Below are 16,301 nucleotides of genomic sequence, written 5' to 3'. Positions count from 1 at the left end.
ATTAATTCATTTTCCTTAATATATGATACCACAACAACAATAATGTGTCGAATTATTGAATGTATGTATAATGATAGGAAGCAATATAATGACTATTAAGACCTTAATTGTTTAGTAAATATACTCTTTGTAAGATAGATAACCTATTTCTCTCATTGCAAATTGATTTATAGATGAAAATTCGTCATATTATCAAACATAATGCCATAGCTCATAAAATCCAAACGGGTATTTAGTCCAATAAAATGAAAAATTGAAGGACTCGATTAAAAAGTTAACATCTTGAAAGGGCATATTAAGATGTTGAAAACCTTATATTACATTTATTTATAAATAGATGAGATAAACAAAAGATTACACAACAATAATATAAATAATATCTTTTTTGGTAAAATTAATTCAATTGATTTTTCAAACTAAATCCATAGGAAAATCCGCCGGTCTCCCTATACCCAAACAAATTAGGTTGTGGAAGAATTTGCATGGCTTCTACCGCCTCCTTCTTCGTATTCTTCACCAAAATCATTTCCCATAAATTTTAATTATAATAATAAAACTTTATACTATATTAAATTGAGTAAAATAGATTGAATACTCAAGTATTTAATTATTACACAACTTATTATATATATATATATATATATACACACACACACACTCTACATTATTCAAATTTTGTAGATTTATAAGGTAATATTTGTTAAGAGTTATATATATTTAACTATATTTTATACTTAACAATAGATTCTCAACTTTAATTTATTAACTTGAGAAAACGGATATAAATTATGCTTCTTAGTTAAGAAACAAATTAGTATAAGTGTTCATATACATTTATTAAACACACCTCTTAATTAAAGCTGTAGAGAACTAATTATGTACATTTAAAATTTTGTGAATCAAGTCTTTACCGTTGTTTTTTTTTTTTTCTATTTTTTGGAAAAGCTATGAGTTGTGGTGATTAAAAGTGAGAGGGAAGAGCATGCTATATAAGATTTTGAACTTTGATTTTAATTAAATACCTAAAATTTTCAAAAAGATTATTGTTTTTTCTTTTAATTAATTTAAACTTAGTTATATGTGTGTGTGTATATATAACTTCAAACAACTAAATAGAAATTAAATTCGGCACCAAAAGTATATTATTATTATTATTATTATTATTATTAATGAAAATACCAAAACCTTATCCTCTCCTAAATTTTTTCACTCTATAAACCCCATTACGCATTCCATATTTTTTCTCTCCCTTTTCAAATGGAAACAAATTCAAACCTTTTCTTTCCTCTCCTTCGTCGCCGCCGCCACCACCACCTCCTCCTTCCAACTTGACTCCATCTCCCTCTTTATCTCTCTCTTCATGGCCACACAACAACAACTACAACAACCATCCCTCCGCCGCTCCTTATCAGATTCCAATCACCGCCGCCGACGTAGCCGCCGCCGCGCAACGATTTCAACTACATCGTCAAAATCGTCATGGAGTTCAAAGCTAGGGAAACTTCTGGCTCGTTTAGCCCTCTTGTCACGTGACTCAGACCTAACCGAAGAAAGTCTTGAAGCCCACAACAAACGAATCAATGACCTCGATACCCTCGAGAAAACCCCAAAATCCAGCCCTTATTACCGTGGACTCACCGATTCCTCTCTCGCCATTAACTACCATCACGGACCACTCAATTCCACCCCCTACAATGTAACCTACGCCACCTCAGCTGCCCCCTCCACCCAATCCTCCATCGTCTCCAAATTCAAGGAGTACTGGGCTCCATGCCTCCGCAAACAACAACAACAACAACAACCACCCCACACTACTCCACACAAGGTACCACCACGTCAGCACCAGAGAATCCAAACTGTTACAACGAGTACAACGGTTGTGACAAAAGCGACGTGGTTCTCTTCGGGGTCGACGTCTGCATCAGCGAATTTCAAGGAGGAGATGAGTAGTGATGAGATGATGACGAAAAAGAAGCTGTTGAGGGAGAGATTAGTTGTATCGAATGGCGGCGAACGTCGTGACAGAGGTGGCGGCAGTGGCAGCGGTGGAGGTGGAGTGGTGGTGGTGGAGGAGATGGAAAAAGAGAGGTATAGTTGGGGAGATAATTATAGACCAAAATTTTTGGAGGATTTTATATGTAATAAAAAAACGGCAATTGAATTGAAGGAAATGGTGAAAGAAAAAGGATGCGGACATTATTATATATTTGAAGGAGCACCTGGAGTTGGGAAGAGGACTATGATTCAAGCTATGCTTCGTGAAGCTTTTGGAAATCAATCAGTGGAGGTGTATTATCAGTATGACTTAATAAACTTTCCCAATTCCCCCTACATTATTATACATAAATCATATATGCATTGTTAAACGTAATTCTTGCATTATATTTAGTGTTTTCATGATCATGGGTTAGTTAGGTTGGTTTTGAAACTACCTTAGGCGTTAAATTTGTTTCTATTTGTATATAGTTTTAGAAGTTTTGGTTGTATCAGCCTAAAACTTAACTTATATAGTCTAATTATCATCTCAAACGTAGAAATCTAATATGTAAGGGTTAGGGTTATTGATTTGAAAGTATAATAGATTTGGTTTAATTTTGATAGTGTTAGATGAAGTTGTAATTATTTTAATTATCAAATAGAGTATAAAAAAATCTAATGTTTTTAGGGGGGGAAAAATCTAATTTTGGTCCTTGTGAATGTGTCATTTTGGTTTATTTTAAATATTTGATTTCTCTAGGGGGCTTTCCCTACAAAATAGTCAACTTTTTTTTTTCTACTTGAGAAAACACATGTATATTTTCTTCTTCCTTTTAATTTTTTTAGTGAAGTAATAGAAATCCTCAACTTATTTAGGTCAAAATGTAATATAATTGTAACTTTAAGTTTGGTCATTCCAAAGCTATGGATTAATAAATAAGTTATATATATATTTTTAGTTTAAACGTGTAAGACCTAGGAATTGATGTTTAATAATGACATTCGTCTTATTGTTGATTATTATTTATTGGCTTAATACGTTACAAAATGCAAATCATATCACTCTCTCTGTCTCTTTACGCCTTTTTCTTTTGTAGTAAAAGTCCAAAATAAATCATTTAAAAGTTTTTCTAGAAAATACAATCCAAAGTAAATTAGGATTCATAATTTTGAAATGGGGATTTAGCTAATGACTTATTTTTTCCTCTTTTTTTTTTCTTTTTTTCTTACAGATCAAAGAAGTTGTCAAGGTTTTTGACTTGAAGGTGTGTTCAATCAAACTCTACCTTTTCTTCTCTTAATATATATTAAACTTTTCATAAAAATTAATTTAGTGACGTGGAGGGGTATTTGGTTAAATTGTGGTTAATTAGTTTTAATAATTATTATATGTGATGACTTGGCCGCAGAGTGAAATGTTGGGGAGCATAGAAGTAAAAGTGAAAGAATCATCTCATTACGTGGAAGTCAATATGTCACAAACCAAAGGGTTTGAAAAACAAGTCATCGTCCAGCTCATGAAAGAATCCCACTCCCCTTTGCCATGTAATCATGCCAATTGTCGAGGTAAACACGTCATATATATATATATATATATATAGAATAATGATTTATGTAAAATGATTCATTAATAATATGAAAAATTAATAACAAAACTATTAAAAATATTTGATCACGGTAGATTTAGATGAACATCTATTGAAATCTATTACTAAAGTGATGAATACATAGCTGAAACCATCGTAATTTAATTTTACAAAATTTGTAATAAATTGATTAATTATCTCATTTTACTATATTTTAAAACATCTCAACAAATGTTGTGTTGACGTTATTATTTGGTTTAATATCGAGATGTAGGAATATTGTTATGTGAAGCAGATCAATTATCAAATGAAACCCTAATGTACGTAAAATGGGCAATTGAAAGGAACAAAGGTTGCACCAAAATCTTCTTCTGCTGTACTGATGCCTCTAAGCTTCACCTTCTTAGCTCTGTCTGCACTCTTGTTCACCTCTCCCCTCCTTCAAAACAAGAGGTAAATATGTCATTTATTAATGTCTATCCTTAAAGTGATAGTGTTTATTTTGGTCTATCATGATTTGTCATGTATAGAAAGTAAAATTTTGTTATATTTATAAATAAGTTTAAATCATTTTGTTATATTAGAAAAACACCTGATCCATTTTATCATAAGTATGATATAAGAAAGGAAAAAAAAAAAAAAAAGCATATAATTATATACACATGATTTTTTTTTTAACAAATGAGACATTCTTTTAATAATAAATATTTAAATTTCATTGCATTAATTGAGAATTTTTTATTAAGATGCAAATGACACATAAAAAAATATGTATAATTTTAAGAAACAAAGACAAAAAATAAAACGATTACCCAAATGAAAATATTATCGATAAAAATTAATATAAGTGACAAAAATTAAAAAAATATATATATTTACAAAACATATAGCAATAAGTGGTATTTAAAATCTGAAATTTTACAAGTAAAGGTTAATTTAAAGTAATATTTAGGACATGAAACTGTTTTACTAAGAAGTTGTTTTTATTATATTAATCATGAAAAAAATGAAAATTAGATTGTGGAAGTGTTGGAGTTCATAGCAAAACAACAAGGATTCGACTTGTCGAAGCGATTGGCGGAGAGAATTGCCGACAATTCCAAGAACAATCTCCGACAAGCCATACGATCCTTAGAGGCTTCCTGGAAAAAAAGGTTAGGTTAGGGATACAATTAATCTCTTTCATATTAATTAGTATTTTTAAGCTTTTCTTCTGATTAATTTATTATTTGACACTTCAATTACATTAATTGTTTTTGCAGTCAATTGTTTGATGAAGATGAGAATAAATTATTGACGGGTTGGGAAGACGACATTGCAGATGTTGCTAAGAAGATAGTCGAGGAGCAAAGCCCAAAACAGTAATCAACTCTTCCCCCAAATTAACATTAATAATAGTTAGCACTATTTTGCAATATATATATATATAAATGCATGATTGATTGCTTCATTGTGTCCATCTACAGGTTGTATATAGTTCGTGGAAAACTCAAAAAGCTTATTGAATATGATGTATCCCCCAATTTCATTTTTAGGGTAATTTTGATCATTTTCTTTGGCATACTGTATCTTACTCATAAACTTGGTTTTTTTTAAAAAAAAAATAGTATCAATTAATCACATTTATTCTCTCATATTTATCTTTTCTTAGTCTCTTCATATTATATATACATAATGTGATAATTTATGCATGTACAGACTTTAGTAGATGAATTAAAGAAGTTTTTGGACGAAGAATTACAACGTCGTGTTGAAGGTTTCTATGCTGATTATTATGTAAGTGTCTATCGTAATGTAATATCTTTTTTTTGATCATTATCTATAAATTGAGAAATAAAATGTGAGTGAAGTATATAAAAAATAATATTAATATAGATATTAATTTGAATTTCAGAAATTGGAAGAAAAAGCATTTGTTAGTGAAAGGGGCAGTGGGGAAGAGACAGTGGTCAAAGGGCAGAATGATCCAGTTAGAAAGAATGTTAACCATTTCTTGAAGATTGAAGGTAATTAATTATAAGTAAAAAATATAGTTTTTTTTTTCTTTCTTTCTTGAGTTTGAAATATTATACTAAAAATTCTTAAATTTTTAGATTTATTTCAAATTAGTTCATAGCAAAATGTTTCAATTTCAATTTCAATTTTAAATTATTACTAAACTATGACATACAATTAAATTCTCTCTGTATTTCTTCATTTTTCTTGTACAGAATTCATAGCCAAGTTCATGAGCTGCTATAAGGGAGAAGCAAATGCCATGAAAATAAATAAATAAATAATCTCAACATTTGAAAGGTTGGTGATTGGAAAAAATTAATATCAGATTATTATTGCTTAATTAATATATATTTATACACAAACTCATAAAGTATTACTTGTCATGTAATATTTCTTGAATTTTTTTCAAGGTGTGTGGAGATACTCTTATATTAATTAATAATAGATCCGTTTGATTATTAATATCTTTAGCCATTAATTTTCTCTTTAAACCCTCTTGTTCTTGTTAGGTATTGAATAACCAAAATTTAACAATTTAATCAAATAGTTTTGTTTGAAGTTACCGCGAGGTGAGTCTCGGTAATTTGTCATTTGAGACTAGACTAAGGTTAATTAAAAAAATTGGTTTGCATATATAATTTGGGATATCTTGCTAGAAAAATTTAGATTTAACATCAATTCTGTCCAGATAAACCATCAGATAGATCATGTTGCAAATATTATTCAATCATTGATATAGTAAAATTTGTTAAAATTTATCATCGAATAGATCATGTTGCAAATATTAGTCAATCACTCATAAATTATAAGAGTCTATCAATATTCAACGATAGAAATCTAATTGGTAGATTTTGCTATATTTATATTATTATATATTTATTTCTAAATTTTTTTAGTTACCCATTCTGATTATTCAATTTATAAATATTTTCAAAGAATTTTCTTATTATTGTTGAGAGTGAAAAAAAAAGAGATGAAAATAGATGTGAATTTTAGAACATTAAATTCAAAATTGAAATGCAATTAATCATAATGGGTAAAGGACAATTCACAACCACATATAAAAAGAGAAATTAAAAAAAAAAAATAAAGACAACTACCAATGAGTTGGAGCCATGTTGTATCTTTCTTCCCATGTTGGTGCATGTCCATGAATGCACATGTTCTTTGTTTCTCTTTAGACAATCAAGACAACTGTCAAACATGACCAATTACTTTAATAGCTACAAACAAAATATGTATGTATAAAAGTTTATGATTATGCCATTTCCATTTTAATTCTCATGTTATCTTTTAAACTTTTTTCATTAGTCAGAAAAACTTGTCTAAGATATACTTATTTTGACCATTAATTAAGAAAATGGTGACAACTCCAATCTGTAATACTCAGTTAGATTTGATCTATGCAGTATAAGTTTAAAACTTTCAAACTTAATTATAGCTTTCTAGAGATAATTTTGCGAGAAAAAGAGATTATAAAAGCCCAAAAAATTCAAACTTACAACGAGGAGATGATCTTATTTGTATTATGTTGGAATTTATAGAGATTAAGATCCTATTTGAGTTGACCCAATACAAAAACACGTTAAGACGATCTAATCAGTTAAACTACACTTGGGCGTGTGAAAGAGATCTAAAATCGAAGTATTTTGATTGTTTTAAGACACTCTGTCACCCACATTGAAAGGACAATAGCATGTGTACCTTTTTTAGTGCCTCAAATCAAAACAAAACAGGTCAATGAGGATTTGAAGCATGTTTGGAAGTTTTGTTGCAATTTGGAATCATCCATGGATGAGACTGGAGAGGGAATGAGATTAAAATTTAAAACAAAACCCACAAATTTCACTCAAATAAATTACCCTTTCCCTAGAGAACATTCCAATAGCCTTTTTTTCAAGAACCATTACCTCAAATTACTTTTCATAAATTAGAAATGTGTACTTGAACTTTTGATGAAAATTGGGACTTTAAACTAGAGGTGACTTTTAATGGCTTCCAAAATTTGTCTCAATTTGAAATTTTATCCAGTTTTCTAAAAGATTTTTTGTTTCATAAAAGAGTTTTGAAACATTTATCAAAAAAAGTGAAAAAAAAGTACAAGTACTTTAAAAGAAATTACCAACACAAATCCAAGGATTTCATGTGCCACCCAATAACAACCACAACATTTACATCAAAAAAGCTGCAAAATCTTTCAAAACACTAATGAATCTCATCTGTACAGAACTTCAAAATCAAAACCCCACAAACAGAACAGATAAGAAACAGAACAAAGATCTGCCATAGTCAAAATTGCAAAGCTGTGTTGGTGTCTGTATATGTGAGAGATACATACATTACAAACTCATCCTGTCAGCGGCTGAATATATAATTACTATTCTAATCAGGCAAACAACAGAACCAATTCATGCTTAAAACTGGAGAGAATCCAATTTTTGAAACCTGGGTTTTGCTCCATTTGGGCTGAGGAATTTATGCCCACAATGCTCCAAAGTTTGAATTCCAAATTTTGGGTTTGAATTTGTTCAAACAGCTGCAAGTTGTTGCTTCTTATGGGAAGCTTCATCTTCATCAAAACAGAAATGGGATTTTAGAGCTCTTGATGAACTAAGCAGCAGCTCTGATTTTGTAGAAGCAGTGCTCATCAAAGGAGGCTGAAGCAGAAGCATTTGTCTTTGGAGATATGAGTAATAAGAATGGAAAGTGGTGGGAGTGACGTTCAAATGAAAGCCTAAACCAAACAGAAAATCCACTTCAAGAAAGTTCATTTCTGTTGTGCTGATCCCTCCTACTTTTGCATAATATGCATTGTTGTAATACCTGAAAGCAATTTCATCATTACATATTTCAGTAAACTTCAACTCAAATTGCCTAAATATCGAAACCCTTTTTGAATATTTTAAGAAGAAAGGATGATTATGAAACCAAAATTTGCAGCCTTTTCGTATTATCTAAAGTAAATTCATGATTGTTTCATTATGCTTTTTAGCTGGCTGCCTAGCTGTTGAAAATGAGAGAGAGAAGCATATTCACCAAATAATGTGATGAAAAGATATTCATAAGGAGAAAAAAGATTCCCAGAAAACCAACCAAAGAAAGAGATCAAGAATAAACAAGAATTTGCTCAAAGCATCATATTCATCAAAAGAAACTCACATCTAAAAGATCCTTGAAAATGAAGATAAAAGAATCTTTTGCAAAATATCAAGTTCCACTCAATCTCTAATCACAATTATATACCCAAAAACCCAAAACGTTCTCTTAAAACCCCTACCTCACAGTTAAAAAAACTCAAAAACAGAACTCATTGAGGCATTTCATCAGGAACTTAGCAGGCAAACTAAAAAAAAAAAAAGGCTCAAATCAAATCCCACAAAAAAAATTCTGTCAATCAGATTAGAGAAACTCACGTATCATCCATAAATTTGGCAGAAACAAGAACGCTAGTGATGAGCAAGCGATGAACATTGAAGGAATTGATAGGCAAAGAGGGTTGTCTTTGAACAAAGCGATCGAGATAAACGTAGGCAATGACGAAGCAACAAGGGCTACAATTGGCGTACTTAAAGATTCTGTCTAAGTAGCTTTGGATGGAAATGGAGGGGCGAGTTAAGCCATGGAAGGAAGAGATTTTGTGAGGTTGAAGATGAACAGAGAGGTTTCGGTCGTTGGATTCGGCCACTCGTTGAAGGAGACAAGAAAGGAAATCGATTAGCTTAGCCATGACAGTTGGATCCTCTAGCTCCGCCATTGATGAGAAATCAAGCAAGCTTCAGAGCTTTTGTTTCACCTTTTGGTTGTTTTTTTGTTTCTTTTGTTTTTGAGTTTCCGGCAAATTGGAATTGCATGGTTTTTATATATATATACACACAACAATGGAGGACGTGGGCGCTAATGGAATATGTTTATCTTTTTGTGCTTTGATTTAATTACTATTTTGGTTTACTTTTGAACTCAAAGAGTATATGCCCAAAACACTACTAGGTATGCACGATAACTTTGAAGTTAGACGTTTGATTTCTATGATAAAAAATATAAGATATAAATTAGTTGAGTTATATTTATGTAAAAATAATATAAAAATATTATAAAAATAAAGCTTAAATCTTTGATATTACTTTGATTATATACTAATATATATATATATATATATATATATATATATATATATAACATGAAATGAAGGAACTCTAATTAATCACTAGACCTAGTTATATTAAATCCGTCGGTCGATGGATTCATCAACTTCTAAAAGTGGTTAAAAGATTTCTTTTAACGTTGTTATTTTTTTTTGTGTGTATTAGATTTTGGAGTTTCTATTTTTTAAAATTGAATATTTTAAAAAATTACATATTAGTTTGTTCAATTTCCACTTGGAAAATGTCATAGATATGTGACACAAAATGAAAGTAGGACTAAAATTATCCAAAATCATAATTTTTTTCTTTCTCCATTTTTAAATAATATAACAAAATGAATTGACATAGTAAAATTTAAAAATTATTTTTAAATATAAAAATGAACATCTTGTTATATTCGTAATTAATTAGGGTTTGACCTTTCAATTATATTGAAAACAAGTTAAATCGTGAAATTAAATACACTATATATATATATATATATATATATATATTTTTTTTTTTTTTTGATTAAAAAGAAAAAATATAAATATATACAATTCTCACACATTAAAAATATTTGTTTATTTATTTAATAACCGAAAAGGATACAGAAACTCGAACATTGACATCTTTGTCCCCTTCGGTGGGGTTTGCTGAGTGGCTTTTCAACGAGAGAATTTTAAATTTTTAAATTTTAAATTTTAAATTTTAAATTTATTATTTGTTTTTACTTTCCTTGAAATATCAATAGAGAGGGAATTTGAGTTGGGGTAATGAGTGATTAGAATTCAAATTCGTAATTATTAGAGAAGGTGTGAAGTTGGATTATACTCCCTTTCCTTTTTAAAAAAACTTAATTATTAATCTATATGGCTAATTTTTTTAATTTTATTTTTCATATATTTTTTTAAACAATCATGAAATTTTTTGTATGATTAGTATTATCATTACTCTCATCGATCTATTAATACGTTTACGCACGGTTATCAAATATATAAATGAACCGAACTATTTACAATTATAGTAAAATGTTACGGTATATTATCTATTATTGACAAACTATGATATTTTGTTATATTTAAAAATATTAGTAATTTTTTCATTTAAAACTTTTTTTTTATTCGTAAAGGATATTTTTTAACAATAATTTTGATAAGAAAGGAAAATTTTTAAATAGAGTAAAATAAACTAAAACATTTACAATATATGACAAAATTTTTTATTCTTATTGTCTGTCAATATGACTGATAAAAGAATATTAGTATTTTTATCAATGTTTAAACCCTAAACCCTATCTATCAATGTCTATAACTGATAGAATATGAAAATTTGTTATATATTGTAAATATTTTGTCAAATTTTTCATTTTCTAAAATTATCCTAGAAAGGAAGTAAAAGCAGGTTTGATATATGAAAACTAGCTAGAAACACAACAAATGAAAACACATTGAGATTCAAATCATTATCTTTCAAATAATCAAAATATGTTTTTTGTGTTCTTTAATTAATATTTAAAACTTGCAAGAGAGGGAAAAAGGAAAAAAAGAAGCAAAAGATAATGGATTATGATGACATTTGACATTCTCTTTTTCTTTAATTTTTTTAATTAAATAGTTTACTTTTTCTTCTTTTTTTTTCTTCCCCTTTTCAATAAACAAATAAACACAATTGATGGGCAATTGGGCAAAGGCCTAAGGATCATGTGAATACATGTGCAAAAAATGGGTATCAAAATGTTAGGGATCCGAAAGAGAGAGAGAAAATAGATAGCATGTGTAGTGATTCAATTTGACTCAATGACACAACATGGATTTGCTAAGTTCTTCCAAAGCATAAGCATATGCTGTTGCTTTTGGTCCATACACACAAAGATTTAGCTTTTATGAGTTGGATTTTCGAATTAGGTCACATATGTATTCAATATCATATCTTATTAAATATCATTATATAATTATTTTGTTTCATTCATGTATATATAAATAAATATGATACGAAATGAATTTAGACTTGGTTATGTAATGAATTACAACGTGAAAAACTCAAATATTTAGGGTTCCTTTGGTAATACCTTCGTTATCTATATTTTGTTTAATTTTTAGTTTTTTTTTAAAATGAGCATGAATTACGTCAACAAACCCTTGATTTGTACATATGAAAGAAGAAGAGGTCTATATGGTACGAATCTCCTAATCATGATTGTACTAAAAAATTAAGTTCTATATTGTAACAATTGTATAAGTTCAAGGGTTCATGTTTTAGAATTTGAAAGTCTAATTTCTACGACAATTATGAAATAACTCACTTTTTTTGAAAGTCTGACAGTATAATTGCAACTACCACCATATTATCATTTTTTAAAAATGAATTTTTATAGTTTGCCTCAAAAGAGAGGAAAAAAAAAAACAAACAAACAACCATACGATATTCTTGACAACTCAAATTAGTAAAATTAGGTTTTCTGTAATTTCAAATACTATATTCAAACAAATAGTTGGGTTAAGAAAAAGGAAAAAGAAAAACAAAGACATGTTAAAAAGCAGTTGGAATTGGTTGTTTAAATTCCATTTTGAAATTGGCAAGTTGGTTCCAACTTAAAGATGCAAACTTCTCACAAGGATTTGAGCTGTAGACAGTTAAAACTATATTCCCATTGATGACTGAAAAGGACTTGATTTCATATTGTTTTTATATTATCATACAACCAACAAGATCTTCAAAGATACCAAATATGTACAACATGAATTACCCATTAAAAAGATTATGAAAATTATTGATTAATTTAGCTGTTTTATTTTGTTTCATGATCTTAAATTAGTATATTAATAATCTTATAGTTGTTAATTTCTTATTTACAATATATATATATATATATATATATATATATATATATATATAGCACTTAAATATATAATCACCCATAAATTAATAATCTTTTCTTTTCCAGCCTATGTCAAGCACAAAAAAAACAAGTAATAGTATGATATTGTATATTTGCAAATGATTATACAATATTTTAATATGGAAGTCTAAAACTTAGGTTTGAAATTTGCATGTGATTAGTGTAGCTGCAAGTAAAAAGATTTCATAATCTTTTGGAGAAAATTATAACACTAATTAACCAATCATACATCAATATAGCAAACTAAATTTAATATATTCTCCCTTTCAATGCTCTCATTCTACACAGCTACACAGATTACTCAATTACAAATTAAAATTTGAAATTTTGAGAGAACTAAAAAGATAAATTTTACGACGTACGAATTTTTGTTAGAACTGATAACCAACAGCGTATCGAGCCATTTGTTGTTTTGATGAATTCTTTTAGAACAAGAAGTAGCATTAGGAAATTGAAGGAATTGCAACAAAATTTCTACCCTATTTAGTATATCCCAGACTTCTACCTATGAAAATTACATTCAAAATTCATAGAAAGATCTAATTATGGAGAAGAGACAGAGAAAGCTGAAAGTGTAAAATAAATAGACATACCTCCGTTGAGTATAGCTTTCTACTTTACCCAACTCCTAAACCCCAAAGAAAGATTCCAAATTGCTTTCACCCTTAGTGATTGAAGAGTGAACCAACCACTGATGAGCATTCTCAACCCTCGGGACCGGGGCTGGGATGACGACTCACAGATAAAACATTGTTGCCAAACTTCTAATCACGAATCCGAGAAACCATAAATGACAATATCACCGATTCTGTCACAACTTGAGAAGCATCTCAGAATCATCAGACTCGTACTCGGTTTTATCGATTTCATCGTTTATACTACTACCTTTCTCTGAGACTTCATCGTTATCAATTGTCTCATCTAACAAACCAATGAGTGATGCATATGATTTGTCTTGAAGATATTTAGGCTGCCTCAGGAATCCAACTAGAACCTCCTTGCTGGCAATGTCTCCTTCTTTCTCACAGAGGTCGAAGTAAGCCAACACATTATAGGGCTTTGGCCTCCAACTCTTTGAACCCTCGGAAGAAAAGGCTTCTTTCCAACTAGCTAAAGCATCAGAAACCCGACCCTCTTTAGTATGTCCGTCGGCAAGAATCTCCCATGTACTTGAATTTGGCTTTCCCCCAACTTCAACCATGTGATCGAAGAAGCCTTCAGCTTTGCTCATGTTGGCTTCCTTAACATACCACCCTATGAAAAGATTAGCGATTCGTGGGTCGTAGGTTGCTTTAACGGTTAGCCATTCCTCGTAAATTTTTTCAGCACCTTCAACATCACCTACCCTGATTAGAGCAGAAATTATTGCATGGTATCCCAAATTTGGAATTGTGGGGAAAACGTTCTTGTAAATGTTCCACACCCGATACATTTCTTCTTTATTACCAACACTACCGTACAGACTTATCAGATAATGGTACGGTATTCGATCACGGCCTACAATCCTACTTTCAACCTTTCTCAAGCATTCTTCAGCTTTTTCTATCAGTCCCATCTTAATATACATCGTTGCCATTGTGCTGAATGTAGTCCAATTGGCATTGATGGTCTTGTCTTGTTTCATCTGTTCATATACTTCTTCCATCTTATCAGTAGATCCTTGTAACCCACAAGATGATAGCCAAATGTTGTAGGAATATATGTCAAGTTGAATGCTCTTTTCTGTCATTTCTGACACTAATGAATCAACTTTCTCATACTCTTTAACGTTCATGTAGAGAGTCATCATTACATTGAATGGAAGCGGGTGAGTTGCATAGCCTTTGGTTCTCATTTTTGCAAGTAAATTTTCTGCTTTTTCTCTCTGTCTTGCTTTTGCATACGCATTCAGAAGAGCCCCATATATCCTCCTGTCCTTCAAATTATCTGGCAGCCTAAGGAAGTAGTCTTCAGCACTTTTAATGCCACGGACTTTCGATATAAGATCCAATTGAATTGCAGCATCACTCGTTGTTAATCTAAACCTCTCTTCTCTATTGCTCATCCAATCATATATCTTCAGAAAAATTTGAAATTTTAGAATTGAAACAGCTTTAACAATCTATACATATATATCATCTATGTAACATAACACATGTAACAAATTGCTAAATTCTGTATTTTTACACATCATCCCTTAGATGTTTAGAAAAGTATCATATAACCAGATCAGATTATCAAAACCACATCATACACACGTGTAAGAAGATAAATTACAAATATGTGTAAGAATAAATTAGGCATTGAGATCAGCTCAATGATGAAGATCCATAATTTCTCAATCATAAGTTATTAGGAATATAGGAGACCCAAAAAGTTAGAAGGAAAAGTTCAAAAGATGGTATATAACATTCTTCAACATTGTCTCGGAATAAAAAAACGCTAAAGCATTGGCACAGTTTGTGTTTTAGGCCACACAAAGTCGGAATTTCTTGTGATGAAGAAGAAGAAACTTTAGTTTTACAAGCCAACCCAATAAATTAATGACCCACACAAAGTTAGAACTCACGAAGCTGTAATCATTCAAAATTAATTCGATATTTGATTATACACTTCTAAAAATGGTTATCATTCCATCAAATTTGATTTTAAATATAAGAAAAAAAAAAGTGATTTTTAACCATTTCAAAGTTAACCTATAACCTCATCGATTTAGCTGAACGTCAGTTTATCCTACATAAAAATCGACATCAGATTTTTCATCAACTCAACTAAAGACTGAAATCAACGCCAGAATTCACAACCCAATCGAACCAATTCATAAACACCAATATAAACATCCAAAAATCTCCAAAAATTTATCATCTACGTTACCTCCAAAGCCCTCTCAAATCGCTTGTACTTTCTTAACTCCTTAACGACCCGAGAAAGCTCCCATTTCGTAAGGTTCTTGCCCTCATTCTCCCACTGGTTCAGCACACTCGCAGAACCCAACTCGGGATTCTCCATCAGCGATATCCTCCTGTAAATAGCGTTCCATTTAACCATAGGCCTCCTCTCGAAGTCTACAGTTCCATAGCTATGGACTTGGGAGATAGAACAAGTTACAGAAAGACGAAGCCGCCGATAATTCACATTATGGAAAAAGGGCTGAGATTGGATTGGAGGCAGAAATTTACGAGAATAAGAAACTGATGAGGGGAGAGAGACGGTACGGTGGTGAACAGAAGTTTGGAGAAGCATCGTCGTCGTCGCTCCGCCGAGGGGTTTCTTGGGAGAACAGAAGGGTGCTGTGACTGCGCGCGAGCTCGGTGTGCTTAACAGTTTCTCGATAAGTTTTTACGAAATTACCTCTTTGCCCTTGCCTCTAGGCATGAAATTATTTCTCAAATATTCTTTTTATTTATTCTATATTAAATCATAGATTTAGTTTTTAAATTTTGTATCTAAGTAATAACTTTCAAAGTTTATGAGTTTGGTCAATTTGATATCTTTCTAAACATAGTCAATCCAAATTTTAGGGTTAATTTTGAAATTCAAATTTTCTATTCTACATCAAGTATTTCAAGAGTACCATCTTATATCAAATTTAAATTTAAATAAAGTTTGATTCCTTCCAACCATCTGTATTTTATAGATTTTTAGTAAATTTTAAAATAACATAAGCAAGCGTGTGTATTAGGGATAAGCATGATATATTGAAAAACCGAGTCGATCGAAAAGCAAGAGAGATCGATC

General features: G+C 30.3%; 4 protein-coding genes across 4 annotated transcripts; 2 read left to right on the top strand and 2 right to left on the bottom strand.

The window, feature by feature from the left end:
• Positions 1 to 1,360: 1,360 nt before the first annotated feature.
• On the top strand, positions 1,361 to 2,365 carry LOC127149986 (uncharacterized). Its single transcript, XM_051086573.1, has one exon. It carries the CDS (start codon positions 1,361 to 1,363, stop codon positions 2,363 to 2,365), a length of 1,005 nt encoding a protein of 334 aa, XP_050942530.1.
• A 1,028-nt stretch (positions 2,366 to 3,393) lies between these two features.
• On the top strand, positions 3,394 to 5,989 carry LOC103483394 (replication factor C subunit 3-like). Its single transcript, XM_008440002.2, has 8 exons — positions 3,394 to 3,543; positions 3,838 to 4,016; positions 4,581 to 4,717; positions 4,826 to 4,924; positions 5,030 to 5,099; positions 5,262 to 5,339; positions 5,458 to 5,569; positions 5,774 to 5,989. Exons 1-8 carry the CDS (start codon positions 3,450 to 3,452, stop codon positions 5,836 to 5,838), a joined length of 834 nt encoding a protein of 277 aa, XP_008438224.2. The 5' UTR covers positions 3,394 to 3,449; the 3' UTR covers positions 5,839 to 5,989.
• Positions 5,990 to 7,731: 1,742 nt separating this feature from the next.
• On the bottom strand, positions 7,732 to 9,487 carry LOC103483393 (cyclin-U4-1). Its single transcript, XM_008440001.3, has 2 exons — positions 8,975 to 9,487; positions 7,732 to 8,384 (listed from the first exon to the last, which is right to left on the bottom strand). Exons 1-2 carry the CDS (start codon positions 9,313 to 9,315, stop codon positions 8,090 to 8,092), a joined length of 636 nt encoding a protein of 211 aa, XP_008438223.1. The 5' UTR covers positions 9,316 to 9,487; the 3' UTR covers positions 7,732 to 8,089.
• A 3,446-nt stretch (positions 9,488 to 12,933) lies between these two features.
• On the bottom strand, positions 12,934 to 15,883 carry LOC103483392 (pentatricopeptide repeat-containing protein At1g02150). The gene is made up of 2 exons (XM_008440000.3): positions 15,438 to 15,883; positions 12,934 to 14,640 (listed from the first exon to the last, which is right to left on the bottom strand). Exons 1-2 carry the CDS (start codon positions 15,804 to 15,806, stop codon positions 13,396 to 13,398), a joined length of 1,614 nt encoding a protein of 537 aa, XP_008438222.1. The 5' UTR covers positions 15,807 to 15,883; the 3' UTR covers positions 12,934 to 13,395.
• Positions 15,884 to 16,301: the final 418 nt, after the last annotated feature.

This window comes from Cucumis melo, chromosome 6 (genome assembly GCF_025177605.1).
Source record: "Cucumis melo cultivar AY chromosome 6, USDA_Cmelo_AY_1.0, whole genome shotgun sequence".
In the NCBI taxonomy this organism is placed as follows: domain Eukaryota; kingdom Viridiplantae; phylum Streptophyta; class Magnoliopsida; order Cucurbitales; family Cucurbitaceae; genus Cucumis; species Cucumis melo.
Note: the sequence above shows the minus strand (reverse complement) of the source record. Positions and strands in the feature narration are given on the sequence as shown.

Excerpts from the sequence above, each read along its gene's own strand:
- LOC127149986 (XM_051086573.1), top strand. The coding sequence starts at position 1,361 with ATGGCCACACAACAACAACTACAACAACCATCCCTCCGCCGCTCCTTA.
- LOC103483393 (XM_008440001.3), bottom strand. The coding sequence starts at position 9,315 with ATGGCGGAGCTAGAGGATCCAACTGTCATGGCTAAGCTAATCGATTTC. Across the intron at positions 8,385-8,974 it reads GCCAAATTTATGGATGATAC|GTATTACAACAATGCATATT; the intron begins GTGAGTTTCTCT and ends AATTGCTTTCAG.
- LOC103483394 (XM_008440002.2), top strand. The coding sequence starts at position 3,450 with ATGTCACAAACCAAAGGGTTTGAAAAACAAGTCATCGTCCAGCTCATG. Across the intron at positions 4,925-5,029 it reads GAGGAGCAAAGCCCAAAACA|GTTGTATATAGTTCGTGGAA; the intron begins GTAATCAACTCT and ends GTCCATCTACAG. Across the intron at positions 5,570-5,773 it reads CCATTTCTTGAAGATTGAAG|AATTCATAGCCAAGTTCATG; the intron begins GTAATTAATTAT and ends TTTCTTGTACAG.
- LOC103483392 (XM_008440000.3), bottom strand. The coding sequence starts at position 15,806 with ATGCTTCTCCAAACTTCTGTTCACCACCGTACCGTCTCTCTCCCCTCA. Across the intron at positions 14,641-15,437 it reads GATTTGAGAGGGCTTTGGAG|ATATATGATTGGATGAGCAA; the intron begins GTAACGTAGATG and ends ATTTTTCTGAAG.